Consider the following 22,099-nt stretch of genomic DNA (forward strand, 5'->3'; position numbering starts at 1 on the left):
TATCGAAAACCCAATGTAGCGGTGCTCCGTACCCGTATAGGTTTGCAGCACTGCCCACTCCTTCACACAGCTAGATATACGTTGGGATGCAAAGGTAACGTCTATGTACGAACCCGTCATAGAATTGCCTCTCACAAACGTGGGTTCTGAACCCCTGTTAAGTACAACAAGGTCCAGGGTTCCTATCCATTCGCTCAGCATTTGACCTCTAGTGTTGGTGATAGGAGAATCCCACTCCGCCGATTTCGCGTTGAAGTAACCAAGCACCACGCACTCCCGATTCAATCGTCTCACTTCATTCATAATCTCATCCAGCTTACTTTCATATGCGTCGATTGCTATATTCGGTGAAATATAGCAACAGACCAGATTCATTCTCTCCATCTTAACGACCAGATATCCATCGTGTTTGACAACATCATACACACGTAGGTGTCTGTTGCAGAAATATATCCCAACCCTACCCGAAGCATCCGCAATCCATCCTCGGTTCCCGACCAATGTGGGGTTCGGTTCCGCCGCGATTAGGACGTCAAAGTTTCCCTCCGCGGCGGAAGCCACTGCGAGACTATGAGCTAATCTCGCCGTACCCACATTAGTCTGGAGTATCTTCAGAGCCGGTCTCTGTTTTCTGGTAGCCATTATATGTATATACAGGATATTCATTCTCACATACACACGCTCTGTCAAATTGACTCTCGCATCCATTCGACCGCTCCATTCCTAAGACTGCATTCTCCTTTCCGTTTCCTCCCTGGCCGTGTTAACCAGATGTCGGAATTTCGGACATTCCATTGAGTTGCCCCGATGTCCCGTGACTTTGCAATTATTACATTTGTGCCCTTCTTCTGGGCAATCGTTCACAATGTGTCCCTCTGCTCCACACCGGATGCATCCCTTCAAGATCTCATTTTTACACTCAGACCTGCGGTGTCCGTACTCCATGCACTTGTAGCACCGGGCGATACGGATTTTCTCCTTAATTGTGCAGGATATATATCCCACCCTAATAAAGCCTATCCGTATAAAGCGCGCTGCAATGTCTTCATCGACCTCAACTGTGGCGTTGACGTCTCCGCCATATGCCTTACGAAGGGGTCCCCTGACTTGACACGTTCCGTTCCGTCCCGCAAAGGTCTCAATTGCGCTGACATGGTCAGTTTCTTTGGTTAGACCATCTGCTCCATTTACAAAGAGCTCCCGCCTGACTGTGCCACCTTTCGCCACTGCTCTTGTGACCGTGCTATGCCTAGCTGAGACGATGTCCTTCACCGTTTCCGTCATCTGTCTACCTCCTCCTAGTTCCAATACAATGCCCTGATCTCTGGTCTGCCTAAGACGTTTGACAACAACGTCGCTCCTGCCGCGATTGTACGTAAATTACACATTCAAAAGTAAATTGAAAAGGATTTATAGGTCCCAAATTAGCTAAGAGACCATGTTTTAATTTCTCCTACCTGTTTGGGTATCGCTCCAAACCCTCCTTGGCAGTGGCCCACCCAGGGGGGTTTTGGGGGTTAAACCCCCCAGGGCATATGAAAAATATATAAAAAATCGTAGAAAAATATAACATGTCTTTCACAAACAATACAAAAAAAATTCGACGCCCAACCAACCCTCTCCCCCAGAGAAAAATTCTAGGTGCGCCACTGCTCCTTGGATGTGTCCCGTTTTTTCAAGTTTATGATTTGGTCACCCTACTCTAAAAAAGGATATATATATTTTGTTTCTGATGTAAGTCACGGTCTTTGCTACGCTACAGTCGTTCTTGGAATACGTTCTAGAAGGAAGCAAAGACATCTAAAGAATTAGTCATGACGATCTTACCGGCACGGCGTCCTTAACAAGAATTTTGTAAACAAATCAATTCAAGTGTGGCCAGACAATGATCTTGAATGACGTCCACCGGCAGCTACGCGTTTATAGTTACGAATAAGATAAACGATTTCGAGAAGACTTCTACGAATGAAGATAATCTGGGAACAATGGGAAAGAATGTAGCTTGTTTTCTGAGTAAAGTTTGTTTACAATTTTGTGCGTGTTTACTGGTATGTAGTTGACGGTTGGAAGAAAAAATATTACAGTGAAATTTTAAGCAAGTTTTTATATACTGGATGTTTACAAATTCTTCTTCATTTTCTGATACTTTTCATGTGTTAAAGAAAAGCCTTTGTTGGTTGTTTCATAAAATAATTATCCACATTATCAAAATTTACTGGGAGAAATTTTTGTGAGGTTTGGGGCTTGTGTAACAGATATTAGACATTACATCATGTCTTATCTGCGATCATCATCATCATCATCATCATCAATGGCGTTACAATTCTTCGTAAGTCTTTGCCGAATTTACTATTGCCTTCCATGTTTATTGGTCCTGTGCTGGTGCTGTGTCACTATTTCTCATTGTCTCACTTCAATTTGCTCCAGATCTTTTCTGACTGCATCTTTCCAGCTTCTTCGAGACCGTTCTACAAACCTTCTCAAATCTGGTCTTTCCCAAAATACATTGTTTATAAGGCGTTTGTCGTAACTGCGTATCACATGCTCTGCCAATCTTAATCTATTGGCCTTTATACATCTGAGTAGATTTTCCGTTCCGAAGAAAGACACAACTCGTTATTGTGTCTGCACTTCCATTGGTTTGTCACACTGTCTTTGCAAGGGCCATATAGGTATCACTCGAAGGATCTTACTTTAACAAACCAGCAAATTATTTACTTTTCTTTTTGTTAACGTCTATGTTTCGCTTTCATACGCGACTGCTGGTCGTATTATGGTCTTTATATAGCTGGGTTATTGCACTTCGTGAGAGAAGTTTTGACTTCATTAGATATTGCATTGCAAGTTGCAACTGTTTCCACCCATATATTCGCATTTCAACTTCTCTTTTTATTTTGTTGTCATTGGTGATTGTTGCTCCTAACTCTTTAACCACTTCGAAGGGGCATATACTAGTTCGCTCCGGCGGCCAGATTTTAATACCCTACAGAAAAAAGGGGCATAGGTAAATTCGCTCCGTTCATATATTTCTTAGAAAAGATAGTTTAAAAATGCCTTTACTGGGTACACAATGAATAATAATGAATAGCCAACGTAGGTGGCGCTCGTGTAGTTGGAGGTCATGTCAATTTACGTCAATACTTCAAATCAATCTATTTCCAAGTAAATATTGCATATTTGTTTCGCTGTGTGAATTAAACTTGAGAAAATAAAATCCCTCAATGTTGTGCTGTGCATTTGTGCTCATCGAGAACATCAGGACACAGGTTTCCCAAAGATATTCTGATGAGAAAAAAGTGGATTGTAGCAATAAGAAGGGATAAATATGTGCCGAGAATAAATGCACGTATCTGCAATAAACATTTTGTTGAAACAGATTAAGTATTGCCCCCAGATTCGACTGTAAAAAATAGAATACTTCACTATAAAATTCAGATCAAAATTTAGTATAAACGCACGGATTAAGATATGCAATTTTGTATACATTCACACTGTTGCCACATCTACAATCGCTTTTTATGGAGTGAACATGTAAAACTAACCTAGCGCCATCAAAAATAATATAAAAAAGTTAATAACTGAACATTTTAGTGATATATTATCTTTAAAATATTCTTTAAAATGACTAAAGCATAACCTGAGCAAAGCTAACCTAATCGAAAATAATATAAATAAGTTAATAACTGAAAATTAAAGTGACCTAGTACCATTCAAATATTCTTTAGTGACTAAAACATAACCTGATCAAACCTAACCCTAATTTTTTCTAATTTCACCTTAAATTTAAGGTCGCCTTTCACGTAGACAAACATCCAAATAATTATACTTCATTAAATTAACACATTCTATATTTCCATAAGGAGTTATAATTTTTTTTAAATAAGACAACATTGCAGAATCAACTGCGCTCACCCTATGCTTAAACCAAATTTACACCAAATGCGCAACTGTCAAGGCAGCCATATTTTGAAAAAATCACATTTCTAAATAAGAAACACAAAAATTCATGCTGAGCGCACTTAATTGTGAATTTTAAATTGATAAAAAAAGTAAGGCAGATCGCACATATATTATACACAGTTGTCAGACTCGTGTGGGAAGTTAATCAATACCAGATAAATACCCTCTGAGCTATAGAAATAAAACATTGAGACGATGATTAATATAGTTTATCATTCGATAAGTGTTTCCTTTTTCCAGTAACTCTCGCATCCCTTCTCAATTCGTTTTTCAACGCACAAACAGTCTCCAAGATCCGTATATTTCGGCCATAATTTATTATTTATTAAATCGTAATCAAAAACACCATATACAAACTTCACGAATAGTCAAAATTTTGACCTCCAACTACACTAGCGCCGCCAGGCGGGAGCAACGGCGTACATAGGTGCCATAAAGACAATGTTCCTTCATAAAGCAGGAACTTTGATACATTTTATTAATAAAATTTTTAATAAATATTTCTCAAACTTTGTATTTGCCTAAATATAAAACTACACTTCTTACTTAAAATTAAATTAAAATTATAACCATTATCACTAAAGTATTATGATGTTAGAGCTCATATTCCCTTGTTCAATATTTGATTGGGTTTTTACGTATAAGAAATTGCAAATGATATATTTCTTTGAAAAGATTGGTAATTAGTAGCCACCTGAAATTTATAAAAGATACAGGGGTGGTGGAAATCTCATCATTATTACTTTAATTACGGTTTGAATGTCTTTAGTTCATGAGGGAGAAATCTGAAATAAGTGAAATGGGAAGTCTATGTTATTTATTGACAATTACAAGTATAACTTACATAAAATGCTTGCTAATAATATCAAACGTTGGCAGTGTGTAGAAAGAAGTTGCAAAGTATTTGTTAAAACTTTAAATATTTGTAATAGTATACTTGAATATAGTGATAACCACACCCATGAAAGTTTAACAAAAACAGCGTTAAACCGGAAAAACTTCAGTAATGGTGTTAAGCGGAAGGCAATGGACGATTTGTAGGAAAAACCATTGAAATTGATACACAGCGAAATTAAACAAGCTGTGCTTTTTGCTAAGCATATTCTTTTTTCCACAAAATACTTATTTTTTCCACAAAATACTTATTTTTTCAGTTATTTGAGAAAAACCGCACGAAAACGTGTTTTTGTGTCGAAAAATAAACATTTTTACTCGCAAATAATTCGAAAAGTATTAACTTAGTTAAAAAACTCTCTAGAACAAAAGTTGCTTAGAATTAGTCAATTTATCCATTTCTGGACTTATTTCAAAGTATGTTTTCTCACCCATAAGAAGGGGTGGCTTTCACCCCCCAAGTAAAAGCAACCAACGGCAGCAGTCTAACTTTGAAGTGAGGGTAAGCAGAACCTAAAACCAAATTTTCAAGCAAATCCGTCGTAACGCAGAAAATTACACTCCAAAACGGTCATTTATTGGACTAAATCTAAAATAATCTAATTCCACTGTCTCATAATATATATTTATGTAAATATGTAACAACCAATATTTTTTACAATTTCTATATAAAATACAAAAGTCACAGTACCAATTTTGCCGATATTAATTTTCCTACATAGAACTTAATAGATAAATACTTAATCCGCTTAACCATGGGAGCGAACTAGGTTAAGGTTTTCGGAGCGAACTAGTATGTAATTAAGAGGGATTTTTGACCTTGGGAGCGAACTAGTGTGCTCCGCTTCGGGGCATGATCGTTTAGTAATATTTTGCTTTATTTGCAGTCGTTCTTGTTTTTAAAACACCATTTTTTTGGTTTATCTTCATTTATTTTTAGAAAAGTAGTAGTCTTCAGAAAGTATTTGATATTTTCTTATCTGAGACGGCATGAATAATAATATGAAACTTTCTTTTAATAAATTATCGCAAATTGTACCTCAAAGAGAAGTTTTAATAAATTATCTTCATGCTTTCGCGATTAATTTCTTCTTCTTCTTATTTTTGTATAGAAATGACTGTGTCTCCACTAAGTTGTCATTTCATCATTTTCTTGGTCTTCTCAATGATCGTCTTTCTATTGGGGAACCGTCTCTCGCTGTCCTTACTACTTATTCTATTTGTTGTTATTCAGCTTATGTGGTCGTTCCATTCTACTCTTCTGTTTCTTACCCAGTTATTAATGTTCTCCACCTTGCATCTTCGTCGTATACAGGATGTTTCATTATTAATTGGAAACATTTTAACTGTAGATCACCTAGTTCGAAAATGTTTCCTAAGGGAGCTTGAGCTCTTTGAATATGGCAATCTTTTAGAGATAAATCTTCTTCTTTAAGTGCCATAAGTGCCATCTCCGCGGCGGAGATCGGCAATCATCATAGCTATTCGTATTTTAGAGACGGCTGCTCTAAAAAGTTCATTTGATGTACATCCGTACCACTCTCTCAGGTTGCGCAGCCACGATATTCTGCGTCTCCCTAGGCTTCTATTTCTTTGAATCTTTCCCTGCATAATCAATTGGAGCAAGCTGTATCTCTCTCCACGTGTAATATGTCCGAGATATTCCAATTTTCTTGTTTTGATGGTATTTAGGATTTCCATTTCTTTATTCATCTTTCTCAGAACCTCTTTGTTTGTGACGTGTTCTGTCCACGATATTTTCAGAATTCTTCTGTACACCCACAGCTCGAATGATTCTAGTGTTTTCATTGATGCAGCATTCAAGGTCCAAGCTTTCATTCCATAAAACAAAGTCGAGAAAACGTAGCACCTAGCCAACCTAACTCTTAGCTCCAACTTCAAATCTCTCGTGCAGAGCACTTTTCTCATTTTGTTAAAATTTGCTCTAGCCTTTTCTATTCGGATTTTGATTTCCTGTAAGTAATCTCCTGTGGAGTTGATCATTGTTCCAAGGTATGCATATTGGTTGGGTCGACTCGTTCGATATTGGATCCGTTTATGAAGAGATTTTAGTTATTTCTTTGAGTTTTCGATATTCTCATAAACTTTGTCTTCCTGACATTCATTGTTAGCCCGTATTCTTGTATAAACTCTGCCATTCTGGTCACCAGCCTCTGAAGATCCACAATATTTTCAGCTAAGATGACAGTGTCATCCGCATATCTAATGTTGTTAATGGGAACTCCACTTACCTTTATTCCAGGTGTTTCACCCTCAAGAGCTTTTTTCAAGATCTCTTCCGAGTAGGCATTAAAAGAATTGGCGACAACACACATCCCTGTCTCACTCCACGTCTGATTTCAATTTCCTCTGACAGCTGGTCGTTAACACGTACTTTTGCTCGTTGTTTATAGTATAAATTCGATATAATCCTGAGGTCATTGTAGTCCAACTTCTTTGATTCCAGGACATGCATTAATTGTTCATGTCGTACTTTGTCGAATGCTTTATTATAGTCAATAAAACACGCATATATATCTTCATTGACGTCCAGGCACCTTTGTATAAGTATGTTAAGTGAAAAAAAGCTTCACGAGTTCCCCGGCCTTTGCGAAACCCAAACTGCGTATCATTAATGTCTCTGTCCAGTTTATGATAAATATATTCGGTTATGGATGACTTTCAGTAGTAACTTTAGCACATGGGACATCAAACTAATGGTGCAGTAGTCGCCGCATTCTCTTGCGTTTTTCTTTTTAGGGAGGCAAATAAAGATCGACGTCAACCATTCTTTGGGTAATGTGCCTGAGCTATAAATTTTGTTCAAGAGCACCACTAAAACATCAATATGCTTCTCATCTATAATTTTTAAAAGGTCGATAGGAAGCATGTCAGGTCCTGGGCTTTTCCTGTTCTTCATTGTTTTTAACGCATGTATTATTTCTTCCTTTGTAATATCTGGACCTATTTCTCCTGAAGTAAGTTCTATGTGTTCCATGTACCCTCATCGAACAGTTCATCGATGTATTCTGCTCAACGTTGTACTTTCTCATCGGTCTCTGTTATAGCAACCCCGTGTCTATTCAGAAGTGCACCAGTGAGATTTTGCTTTCTTAGTCCAGCCATTTCTTTGACTTTCTTATGTAGGTTAAATAGATCGTATCTTTTTTGGAGGTCCTCAACCTCTTTGCATTTCTCTTCAAAGTGTTTTTTTTTTGCCTGCTTTATCCTCTTCCTTATCTCGTGGTTAATCTCCCTGTATTTATTGTCATCTTTGTTGTTATATTGTCTCCGTTGTTCCATCATATTCAGTATCTCGTCGTTCATCCATTCCTCTTTTCTCCTTGTGGAAGTCTTTAGTATATCTTTACAAGGTTTTAGTATGTAATGTTTCAGTTGCTCCCAGTGCTCGTCAATGTCATTGGTGTCTATGTTCAGCTCTCTACAGTTCGTATGCAGTTCGTGTTGAAGACATTCTTTTACGTTGGGTTCTTTAAGCTTGCTTATGTCTATTGTAGCAGTTCACTGATGTCTTTTAATATTTTTAAGTGTGAGTGTAATTTTGGCGATAAGTGGGTTGTGATCTGAGGCCACGTCTGCTCCGGGATATGCTTTTACGGCTTTAACAGCATTACGGTATCTTTCGTTTATCATAATGTAGTCTATCTGGTTCCTAACTACTTTCTCCGATGAATCTGCGGGCGATCGCCATGTATACAGTCGTCTGTTGGGTAGTTTGAAAACTGTGTTTGTAATAATGAAGTTCTGCTCTTGGCAAAATTGTAGTAGATGATCCCCTCTCTCATTGCGATTTCCCAAACCATATTTTCCTACACACTTTCCGCTTTGCCCCTTTCCAATCTTTACATTGAAATCACCTAGGACTATTGTGATTTCTCTGCTTTTTGTTTTTTTTTCAGTGCTTCTTTGATATGCTGATAAAATAATTCTAGTTTTTCTTCATTGGCATTCGTCGTAGGAGCATATACTTGTATCAGGTTCAACGTGGCGTGAGATGTCTCTAATTGTAGTAACATTACTCTTTCTGAGATGGGGACAAACCCTTTCACTGCTCTATTAGATATTTTATTAACAATTATTGCCACGCCGTATCTATGTTGGTTGTCATCGCTACCTGAATAATATATTGTAGCTTCTGCTGTTGAGAAGCAGCCCGAGTTAGGCCACCTGGCATCACTGATACCCAGTACATCAATATTCAACCTGTTCATCTCTTGAATGATATTGTGCATCTTACCAGGCTGAAACATGCTCTGAACATTCCAGGTTCCAATTTAAGTATTGGACAGTCTTATTCTCTCGTCTCCGCTTTTGTGACAGGGAATTCGCTGATTAACGACCTGAGAGGCCTTGTCTTTTCCTCCCCTGTCGGAACTTGGCTTCCGAGGGCCATAATCAGTATCACTATTGTTGGTTTTTACCACCATGATGATTGTACTAGGGATATCCATATGGATCTTTAATGTAGTGGTTTCCCCTTGCATTCTACATCCTTATGCCGTTGACCATTACTTGGTTCTTCCGCCTTCGGGGCCGATTTCTCAACCTCAGGGCAAAAGGGTGCCCTACCACTTTCTAACTCATCCGCCCAAAGCCGTTGGCCAGTAAGTGGGGGATTTCGTATTCTGGCAATCATTCGGTGACTAATTTGATTCTATATTACCCCTAAAATCGAGGGTTGCCACTTCCGCCATCTGCACCTTACCGAAGCTCCGCTTCTTTTGTCTCATTATTTTTTGTGTCTTTAATTTTAAAGCATTTTTGATACTAGATTATTAAATTATGGGGTATTCTAGTAAGTACTAAAAGTTACTCTTGCTTTAAGTCGGTAAACCACACCGTTGTTTTCGATTTTTTTTTCAAATTCAAAAAACGAAAAATTTTTAACTCGCTTTTTCTAGAAAACGGCATATCCTACCGACGTAAATCAAGAATACCTTTTAGTTCTAGAATACTTCAGGATTTAATAATCACGTGTCAGAAATAAAAATTATGCGATAAAATATCCGTTGTCCTACCCAAAAGGGACGCCTATGACCGGTACTAGAAATTCGCAATTAATGGATACGATTTATCTGTGGAATATAAATAGGCGTACCAGTTTTCATTTTTCTAAATAGAGGCGTTCTGGAGGTATTTAAAAAAAACTAATTACAAGACGCCATCTTCAGAGCCCTAGCTCCCTTTGAAGAATTTTCGGAGTAATTGATTTGGGTTTACCTTAATCTTTTGAGCCCAGGAATATACAGTTAAAATCTTTTCAATTATTGATGAAACACCCTGTATGTATTCCCCTGTACTTCTAGCTCTGTACCATACGTGTCTTACCATCGACTTTTCGAAGGGTTTTAATCTCCGCTGTTTCGAGCAATCTTTTTGTTAATGTTGTTCTGAAGCTATTTCCTTGTGGTATTTTTATAATCAACTATTTTCAATAAGAAATAAGGCACAATTTTACCAAAATCGATCTACTGGCCCTCTACTATCAAGATTTCGTTAGTATTATAGTTGTTTGTACTAATTTTCATAATGTTGTTCTGAAGCTATTTTCTTGTGGCATTTTTGTAATTAGCTACATATTTTTAATGGGAAATAAGCCACAATTTTACTAAAAAATGATTTTATTAACGTTTCGATGCCCAAGTCGGGTGTCGTTGTCAAAATACAAAATAATACTAAACTAAACATAAATGTTGTTGCTTAGTAAAAAATTCTTCTAATAATTTATTTAATCTGACTCATTTATATCGGCAATTCAGACATGTATTATACATTTTAAAGTAGAAGACTTTAAAATGATATTGCCAATATTGATAAGTTGCGTTCCTGGGACCACTTTACTAAAAGATAGTTCATTTGATTACATGAAATCAACCCAACTCAAGAATATCCGCCACAAAAAATCATAGCATGTGATCTGTCTTTAAAAAGACAACCAAATGCAACGGTGGCAGTAAAATTCTCGCGCTAGAGACTCTATAGTAAATCACAAGGGAAAACCAGGAAAAAACCTCGTGATACTATCCCGACATCGTAAGTATTTGGCCTTACATTTAGTTTACTCTCAAATCTAATACCAAATTCCGAGTTTAATATATATATATATATATATATATATATATATATATATATATATATATATATATATATTTACTCCCAGCGTATGAAGTGAGCCACATATCAAAAGAAACTGCGGTTGAAGTGAGGTCCTGTACAAAGTGAGGTCCAGTATACGGACCTCACTTAGTCAATCAATGTAAGACTTTTTCGTAGACATGTACTGATAGCAAACACTGTTTTTTTACAAAAAAAAGTGGGACCTCACTTTGTATGGTCCACATCAATTTTTAGTTCAGAGATTTTCCGCATAGAGGCACTGACTTTGGCGTATATTTTCTAACCATGTATATTCTATGCCCTGTTGAATAACTTACGATACACATAGTGAGGACCATACAACTGGCAACATCTGTTCAACCAATCTTTAAAACAGTGGATCGTCAATCGTCGCATAAATTCAAACAGTACAAAAATGTTTAATACTTTAATCCTTTTTGAGAGCCTAGGCGCAAAATTTCGGTCGAGTTCTTTTTAAACGCATTTATTTTTTTCGAATCCTGAGATAACTTACTTACTTACTTAGTCCTAAGCCTTTCTACCTTTAGGTGTAAGGCTGGTGGAGTTGAGTTTGGCATTGTAGTCTCCATGCTTTCCGATCTTGCGCTAGGTTTCTTGCACTTTCCAATGTCAATCCCTTCTTCTCGACTTCTTTCCTGATTTCATCTACCCACATAACTCTTGGTCTCCCTCTTTTGTTTTTCCCCTGCACTCTCGTTTCGAACACTCGTTTTGTTAGCCTCTCGTTCGACATTCTACACACGTGCCCGAACCATCTAAGTTGTCCTTCTACTATTTTTTCATTGATTGGTTCTAGTTTTAGGTTTTGTCTAATTGTTTCGTTTCGTATTTTGTCTGTCCTTTTTCTGTTTGCTATTTTCCTCAGGAACCTCATTTCCATAGCATTGACTCTGGATTTTTGTCTCCCCGTCAATGTCCATGTCTCGCTGCTATACATGATTGTTGGTCTAACTACTGATTTAACGACTGCCGTTTTTACTTTTTCCGGTATCCCTTTTTTCCCAAAAAATGTTGTTTTCATAGTGTTAAATAAGCTTCCTGTTCGTCCCATTCTCTCGTTTATTTCCATGTCTTGTTTACCATTTGATTCGATTATTACTCCTAGGTATTTAAAATATTCCACTTGCTCTAGTTGTTTCCCGTCTAATTCTATTGCGTGTGTCTTCCTCGTATTTAAATTATCATTGTTTTTGTTTTCTCTGTATTAATTTTCATATTTATGTTTGATAGTTCTTCTTCTAGGATTTCAAGATTGTTCTGTAAGTCTTCTCTGTTTTCTGCTATCAATACCATGTCGTCTGCAAATAGTAGCTCCGATAGTTGAGTCTGTTTCATTTGCCAGTATCCTAATGTTAGTTTTCTCATTCTTCTCTTGGCTTTCTTTATCGCTTCATCCAGTACCACTGAGAATAGCAGTGGACTCAGCACGCATCCCTGTTTGACGCCTTGACTTGTAGAAAATTCTCTGGATTCCTCGTTATTGGTTCTTACTGTATTTGTATTATTTTTGTACATATCCTTTATTACTTCTATTATGTGTCTGTCGACTCCCCTTTCTGTTAGTGTCTTCCAAACGTCCTTTCTTCGGATTCTGTCAAACGCCTTTTCCAGGTCAATGAAGCACATATGTATCTCTCTATTTTTCTTGATTACCTTCTCACTTACTTGTCTTAATGTGAATATTAGGTCTTGCGTGCTTCTGTCCTTCCTGAATCCACACTGTGTGTCTTCCATAGTTGTTTCTATTTGTGTTTTTATTCTTGTCTCTAGTATTCTTGCTAATACCTTCCCAGGGATACTTGATATGGTGATACCTCGGTAATTATTACAGTTTCTCTTGTCTCCCTTTTTGTGTATTGGTAATATAATGTCTTTCTTCCAGTCCTTTGGTAATTCTGCTCTATTTATGATATCATTCATTAGTTCTTTCATGCTATCCATTCCCTCTGTCCCCATGAATTTTATCATTTCCGGGGTGATATGATCCTTGCCTGGTGCTTTGCCTAGTTTTACTCTTTCTATTGCTTTCTCTAATTCCTCTCTTGTTATGGATTCCACTTGTTGTTCTTCATTCCTTTCTTGTATCTCCCCTATGTTGTCCTTGTCTACATGAGTTAGCTCTTTGAAATGTTCTCTCCATCTTTCCATTATTTGTTTTTCTTCTGTTAGTACGTTTCCATTCTTGTCTTTTATATTCGGCATCGTGTGCTCTTTCTTTTGTCTGAGTTGTTTTAATGCGCCGTAGAAGAGTTTTTGGTTTTCCCTATAATTTTTTGTCATTTTTTGTCCAAATCTCTCCCATGACCTTTCCTTTCCTGCTTTCACCGCTATTTTAACCTCTTTCCTTTTTTCTTTATATGCTTCGTAATCTTCCGGGTGTTTTGTGCTTAGGTATCTTTTCCATTTGTCTTTTTTGTTCTTTATTTTCTCTCGTATTTCTTCCGTCCACCATTCTGTTCTCCTCATGTTAGTGTTTGCTATTTTTGCTTTCCCGCAAGTTTCCTCAGCTGCTTTGATTATGCTGGTTTTTAGATATTCCCATTTTTTTTCTATATTTGTATTTTTTGCCCTACCTTTCAAAGTATTATCTAATTTTTCTTGGAATTTCTTCTTATATATTTCCTCTTTTAATTTGTAACTTTTTATTTTTTCATTTACTACCTTTCTTCTCTTTTCTTCTTTTTCCTCTGTTGTTCTCATTCTCATTATTACTAGATGGTGGTCACTGCCAATCTCCGAGCCTCTTTTCACTTTCGTATCCTGTACTCTTTTCCATTTGTTGCTGCTTACCAAAAAGTAATCTATGATTGATTTTTCGTTTCTGCTGTCTTGTACTCTCGTGTATTTGTGTACTTCTTTATGTTTAAATTTTGTATTTGTTATAACTAGTTTATTCTCCATACATATTTCTATTATTCTTTCACCATTTCTGTTTAGCATTTCTTCTCCTTCTTTTCCCATGCACTCCTCTATTCCGCTGTTGTTGTTTCCGACTCTACCGTTTAGATCTCCCATTACAATTATGTTTTCTTCCCCATTATCAATTTGCATTTGGAGCTCCTCGAAAAATTTATCTTTCTCTTCCTTTCTTGCATCTTCATTTACTCCGTAGGCTGTTATTTTTGTCCATATTTCTTCGTCCATCAGTTTAATTTTCACCGATAATATTCTCTGGTTAACATATGTTTCTTCTATAACGTGTTGTAGTCTATTCGGTGCAATTATTATCCCGACTCCTTCTTTTGCTCTCTCTTTTGTATCCGCTCCTACCCAAAGTAACCAATATCCTTTGTGTATTTTCTTAAGACCTTTTCCTTTCATCTTCGTTTCTGTTATTCCTAGTATTTCTATTTTTTGTCTTATCATATCTTCTACCAGTTCTTCCTCTTTTCCATTGATGCTTCTCACATTCCATGTTCCCATTTTTATCTCTCCTTTTTTCTGCAATCTAGCTTTCCCCTTTTTCCTATTTTCATCCTTGTTTACCTTTGCATCATCTTTTTCCCTATCGCTTTTCCCATTCATTGCCTTGGTTGTCATTGTTGTGGGTCCGGTCTCATTATTTTCTTTTAGTTTTTTGAAGTCCCTTCCCCGATATTTCTGTGAGTTAGTATAAGTTTCTCTTTATTATGGTCCCATTTCCACTCCTTTCCATTAATCTCCAGTTTCATATATCCTATCTTCGTAGTATTACCTTTGTCTTTTTCTTCTTTTGCCATTTTCCTAATTTTTGCTTGTATTTCCCTTTCCTTTCTTGTTAAATCTGATTCTATATACACCTTTTGTCCCTGTAGATTTTTCAGTTTTCCTTTGTTTTTTAGTACACTCATCTTATCCGTTAGGTTTTCCATTTCTGCTACAAAGATTTGGTCGCCGATCTTCACCGCTCCTCTCAGTCTGACCTCTAATTTCAGATTTCTTCCTATGAAGTGTTCTACTGACTCCTTTACAGGCTTTCCGTCGGTAGCATCTAGTGTTAGGCCTTTTAATACTATATTATTTCTCCGTCTATCTTTTTCCAATTGTTCTATTCTATTGTTTGCCATTTTTAAACCTTCTTCCAATTTTTCGTTTTTTTCTTTCAGCTCCTTAATATATTCCATCGTTTCTTTTTGGTCTTTCCGTATGGTTCTTATTTCTGCCATCATTTCATCATTTTTCCACATAACTTCCCGCATCATTTTTATCATCTCTTCATTTGTGTCGTTGCTTTTATTCGGTGTTCGTCTCGTCAGGTTACTCTTTTCAAAATATAATTTATCTTCTTTATATTTTTTCTTCTTAGATTCTTCGTCGCCACTATCAGATAGTTCTTCATTCTTTCTATAGGTTTCCTTTCGGATTGTTCATGTTCCGCCACTGGCCATTTTAAATTAAATGTTAACCTCAGCACTAATATAAATATTATTATTATACACTTAGAAGTTTATTTTTATTTCGCACAAGAACGCTTTTTAAGTTTAACGATTATCGATAACGATAGGTCTTTTAAAAAACCGGTGTTTTTATTGTGATAGGTTTCGAATTCGAAATTACCTTATCGCCAATACACCTGCCACACGACCTCTCGCCTCGCTTGCCAAACTCGAACCTGAGATAACTAATAGGTATTTTAAAAAAATTTAAACGCAAAATAGAAAACTACATTATTCCCGAGGGCAGAAAGTCCCTTATAATGAACAAAAAGTTTCTTTTGAATGATATATTTAAAATTAAAAATCAGACTATTTTTTTTCACCCTTGTGACTTATTAAAATAAATATTTATAGAAGTTCTCAAGGACTTTCGACCATGGATAATACAGTAATATTTCTTTCTGCGTTTAAATTTTTTAAAAATACTTAAGGTTTTCTCAGTATTCGAAAAAAATGAACGCATTTAAAAATAATTCGAGCGAAATTTTTGCGCATATGCTCTCAGAAAGGCTTAAAATACTATAAATTTTTGTAATCAGTATTTCAATAGTTATTTATGATATAAGTGTTAAAAGTACACGTTTAAGGCACGCATGTGAAAGTTTGCAGAATGAGCGACAGCGAGTTCTGCAATTCACATGAGTGCCTTAAAAATGCACTTTTTAACAGACATATCATGCAATATTTTTTCTACAAACGTAATTACAGGACAATATCTACAAAAACTTTTACTTGAACTTGACTGACATTCCATTTTTATATTTTTTTGACATTACATCAAAATTGCCTATACGATCAATACGAATTGCAGTGCCATAAAAATTTTAAAGCACTAGTGCCTTAAAGCAGCGCCGGATAAAGGGGCGGGCGAGCCGGGCGACCGCCCGGGGCGCCAGAATTTGGGGGCGCCAAATTTTGAGAGACGCTGATATATAAATATAATATTTACCCCCCTCCGTGGCTCAGTGGTAAGAGCGCCTGCCTGTGGATCTAAAAAATCCGAAAGGTTGTGGGTTCGAATCTCACCAGGGTCGGAAATTTTTCATTTATTATAAATTAATAAATGAATATAGTTTCTGTCCTCGTGGGATCGGTTCTCACCGGAGGGACCGCAGACGTTCGGATACAATTAGCGTCTCTTTGCAAAGACAATGACGTCGACATTGCAAAGTAACAAGGCGCTTACTCAACACACACTACTTACACATGACACTGACACTAGGTACCTAACTGTTCAAAATTACCGTACCTACCATGCCAATGGCCATTAGTTGTCGAGGCATTAGCTAAACAAAAAAAAAATATAATATTTTTTACATTCATTATTTTTTTGGACTTTATAGATTATCTTTGGGCTAAGATTACTCCTAAGACAATTAATATTAAATAATTGTAACAATAAGAAAACTATTTCTAGCTCACAAAAATTCTCTAATAAAAATAATGCAACCTAAAAATTGTTATGGCTTTTAAAGGTCATTTGTCAGGTAATACCTATCACTTTTATGGTATTACAATGTTATACATACATACTTAAAATACACGAAGATCAGATTTACGAAGTATCAACAAATTTATGAATAGTCAGTGATATTATTATACTGCTGCTTGTCATTATAGCCTCAATGGTTAAATAGTTTTGTCTTCCTGTTCTGTAAACTTTGCTTTATCAACATTGTCGTGTGTCCGTGGGTGTGTAATTTGAAATAAAAAAAACAAACCAGGTACATATATCTATATGAATTAGAATTGACAAGTTCTTTTTCATAATATGAATATAATATAGAAATTTATTTCGAATACTTTGTACGCGTTAAGATGTTTCACTTTTTGCATAAAAACGGCACGAACGACGTATGAAAAAAAGGAATAATAGATTTTTGTATATATCATAAATTGAACGAGTAATTCCAAAATGATTTGTTATTTGAAATATCTCAGTGGCGTACTATGTTTTTCTTTAAAAAAATTCACACCATTTCAACAGTAGATATAAAATTATTAATTTTATGTCAAAAAATGCGCAATAATTACCTCTTAAAACACATAATTTCATTTGCATATCTGAACCGGTTTTAGAACAATAAAGAAATCGTCAGTTTGTAAGAAAAATGTCAACACCCCATATCTCGGAAACGAAGTATTTGCTGACATATGCTTATAGAGCAAACTGTCATTATTTTTTCATATAGAATTACCCTTTAAAGTTTGTCGCATTTATTTAGAAACATCCTGTTTTTTCTTGACCACCCTGGATTTCCATAGTTTTTCCTGTATTATTTCACTTGACCGTTATTTTCAGTTCTTTCTGTTTTTCCAGTCCTGCAGGTTTCTTTTCTAATATTGCTTCGTCCATTTTATCTCTAAAAGATTTTCGGGGTCTGTCTCTCTTCCTTCTTATATACTCGATAGGTTATAATGTTAATATAATGTTATATGTTACATACATTTATATTGCAATTCAGTTTGCTCAATTTTCCTCCCGAAAAATTCCCCAACCAATTCAACCTATAAAAATTTTCCCATGTGCTTTCAAATTACCCTAAAAATGGGCGAAAGTACCCCAATCTGGCATCTCTGATTCGTCGCTCGTTGTAGACGGCGTCGGTGTATATTGCGTTGTCAATTGGGATATTCCCAAAACTCCCAAAAGTGATGATCCTACCGATCTACCGACATGTCCCTAGGATCTATCGAGTTTAAAAAAATATCCAAATGACATATTTTACTTAAGAGGAAACAGTAGCGATCAACAGGTAGCGAAAACGCGTTCCAAGATTGCGGCTGTAATTTTGAATATTTTTTCGAGATATGTGGCACACGTATTCGTAATATAATAAAGAATGGCGGTACAGAGCCCAATTTAAAAAATATATTAATATGTGGAAATTACTCTGTAATTAAATACAATAGATATTAAAAAAACGAGCCTGTACCGCCACTAAGAAGAACAAAAAAATACACTTTCTTCAAATAAACTTTTTTATCCGATGCCTAGATTTTGTGTCATTTTGGAACTACTAAAATTTTTTATTTCATTAGTAGTTCCAAAATGACACAAAATCTAGGCATCTGATAAAAAAGTTTATTTGAAGAAAGTGTATTTTTTTGTTCTTCTTAATGGCGGTACAGACTCGTTTTTTTAATATTGTATTTATTTACAGAGTAATTTCCACATATTAATATATTTTTCAAATTGGGCTCTGTACCGCCATTCTTTATTATATTATAAATACGTGTGCCAAATATCTCGAAAAAATATTCAAAATTACAGCCTCAATCTTGGAAAGCGTTTTGGCTACCTGTTGATCGCTACTGTATCACCTTAAAAATAAATTCGATAAACCAATTCATCATTTATTGCCATCAAAAAATTTCAGTAGGTAGTATTTTTTAACACGTTTGTATAATACCTTTCATTTCCTAAGAATTATGTATTATTTAAAAATTACATAATAGAGATTCCTAATCGTATTTCGGTATTCACATTTCATACAAGAGTCTCAAAGTACTCATGTATAAACAATTTTTAGATGATTTTGGGAATATCGATTTCAAGCAGATCACATACCTTTTTATGTAAATATTCATGTGTTTCATAAAAGCTGATGTGACACTTTCGTCCAGTTCTTTATTAGTAAATAAAAGTTGAATTATGGTTGTTTGGGTTAATAATTACTTCGCATATTATTTATAATACATATAGTAGGGGAGCAAAGTATGCTAAATGTGCAGTCACTCGAGCGCTTTGGGGACCTATTGGGTTGTGATTATTAGGTTCTAAAACCAAAAAATTTAAGTAAAATTTTCCATTTTAGTGGGGACTTTCCATATTTTAATTTAATTTTCCATTTCCAACACCCGTTTTCTCCGATTATAGCGCCACCTATCCGTAATTAGAAAAAACGTTTCGAATAAAAGTTGCTTATTTTTACGCAAAGAATCCAAATCTGAAATAAAAAGAGGAGTTCATATTTAAGATTTTAAAGTAACCCCCCCCCCCCCCCCCCACCTCCGTGGGGGTCGTGTTTGGTACCATTCGATAGATTTCAGAAAAAATATTCAGAAATTGTAGTGTATTACCTATAAGCAGTTACCGTTAAGCCGGGTCCAGACTATGTAACAAAACATGTTAAATAACAAAGTTTTGTAACTTGTTACAAAATTTTAAAAAAACAAGTTTTAAAACACAGTGTTGTATAACATTTTTCTGGTTATATAGCATGTTTTATAGCATGTTTTATGTTATCCAACAGATGTCGGTAAACATCAAAGAAAGTTATAAAACCGCACCGCGACTGATCTACACCTAAAAACATGTTATTGAAACATTCTCTGGCATAGTACCTACGCGAGCAGCAACCGTTGGAGTCATATCGCCTTGTTCATTCTGGAGTGATTGTGCTAGATTTTTCTTTGCTCTGTTCACGTAGGGTCATTTACGCGATGAAATTGTCGAAAGAACTGACTACTCATTTAATTGAGCTATTTCGTAAGTAACGAGTATTATGGGATTGCTATGGGATGAGCTACATTTATTGATTTAAAAAACAAATAAAAAACACGATGAATAGACTGAAATAGAAGTGAAAATAGATACAGAAACTGTAGTTAAAACTAATGCACGTACGCCTATAACTCAAGCCAACAAAAGAAAAGCAGTACGCGGAACCTTAACAGCAAATCGGTGCAAATCAACTCTAAATTTGACATAAATACTATTCTCTACAGAGCAGAGTGTTCAGACATAAAACCTGTAACATTCACTTCATTCGCTACACAGATGCAGACTGCTTCATCAGCTACTCAAACAGGCACTCAATCATACAATATATCTGAGCCTTTCTATTCCGTCCACTACACCTACATCCGCTACTTCTCCAGCTACACCAATTCAAACAGACAGTGACACTCAATCATGAACAGGTGAAGACGATAATACTGAGGAATTAAATTTTACACAAATGTTATACTTCCTCTCTGAAACAATGAGTAAAAAGTTAAAAAAATATACTTTGCTAATAATATAACTGTTAATCTTTCTCTTATTGGAATTGCATCTCGAAATGTCTTTCCTGCCTATTTTATGGCCGATGTCATTTATAAGAAATTCAAAATCAGAACTTTCTATTCTTAAGAAGTTTTTAAAACTGCCATCACATTTAATGTCTCCTGTCGATGGGTCTATGTTATCTCTTTCCAGATCAGCTAAAAGAGCTGTACCACTACCTATATTTTGCTCGAGCTGCTAATGAAGGACACATCCAAAATATTAATTTAACACGCCGGTGTCGCCTCCACAATATTACACAAGCTGCTGTTGCTATGAAGAGATCCTCCATACTTATATGACGCAATTCTATATACTACCTAACCTACCAGCTATCCATCTAAAATGCTGCAAAATTTATGCGCATGTTGTTGTTTTGTTTTTTGTTATATAGTCTGGATACTCATGCTATATTATACCAAGTTACATAACAAAGTTGTACAACAAATTTGTTGTACAACTTTGTTATTAGCATGTTTTGTTACATAGTCTAGACCCGGCTTTAGAAGTTCCCCGTTTCAGGAAAAAATATTGTCTTAAGAGCGATAGCCTAGTGACCTAGTGGGTAGACCTCGGATCTCGGATTCGTAAAGCAGAGGTTTCGATTTCAAATCCGGGGTGTGGATCTCCGATTTTTTTATTTATTGTTACTGCATTCATGTCTGTAGACAATGTTGCAATCTATTATGAGCACAATAAAAAAATATAGTAATAAAATAATAAATAAATATTTCAAAAAAAAACAAGAAAAAAAATACAATCACTGGAAGCGAAACTAAACAATACGGAAGAAATATAACCACTGGATTCGGAACTGGATATGGAACTGGATAATATTAGAAAACTGATATTATAATATGTAAGCAGTACGAGCCTAGTAGGCCCATGGCTTGATGTACTATTCTTTTCCACTCCCTTTTGTCAGTCGCTTTTGTTTCCCAGTTCCTTAAGTTAATTCTTCTCATATCTTCTCTAACTCCATTACTCCATCGTGACCTCGGTCTTCCTCTTCGTCTTTTCTCTGCCAATGCACTAGATAGTACCATTCTGGGAATTCTAGATGGAATCATCCTCTGCACATGGTCCAACCATCTAAGTCTTTGCGCCTTAATTACTGCTAGTATGTTAGGATCTTGATAGAGCTCAGTTTCCCACCGGGTGGAACAACAACTCTTGATGTTTTTTTGTTGTGACCCATGTTTCAGAAGCATACGTTACTATCGGCCTTATTACGGTCTTGTAAGTTCTTAGTTTTGCTCTTCGTGATATATGTTTACTTCTTAACAACCCATTAAAAGCAAATATAGCGCGGTTGCCCGACATAATTCTCTTTTGTATTTCTTCTTCACAGTTAGGATCTCTTGTGAAGACAGTTCCTAAGTACTCAAATCTCTAAACTTCTTCGAATTTATACTGTGTTCCCTTCGCTGTTGTCATTGTTATGTATTGCCCCCGAACGAATTGCTTATTTGTTCATTCCATATACTTTGTTTTTGCTTCATTTATATACAATCCTTTGGTTGCTGCCCTCTCCTCGAATTTCATGACTGTTTCTATAAGTTCTATTTTGCTCCTAGCCAAGATTACCAAATCGTCTGCGAATGCCAAGCACTGATGTTTT

General features: G+C 35.9%; 1 protein-coding gene across 1 annotated transcript in view; it reads right to left on the minus strand.

The window, feature by feature from the left end:
• Positions 1–723: 723 nt before the first annotated feature.
• LOC126883635 (uncharacterized) overlaps positions 724–22,099 on the minus strand; it is a 33,360-nt gene continuing 11,984 nt past the window's right edge. The window contains exon 2 of the mRNA XM_050649289.1: positions 724–1,360. Within this exon, the coding sequence (XP_050505246.1) occupies positions 724–1,360 (637 nt within the window). The remainder of the gene's footprint in view (positions 1,361–22,099) is intronic.

Source organism: Diabrotica virgifera, chromosome 4 (genome assembly GCF_917563875.1).
Source record: "Diabrotica virgifera virgifera chromosome 4, PGI_DIABVI_V3a".
Taxonomy (NCBI): domain Eukaryota; kingdom Metazoa; phylum Arthropoda; class Insecta; order Coleoptera; family Chrysomelidae; genus Diabrotica; species Diabrotica virgifera.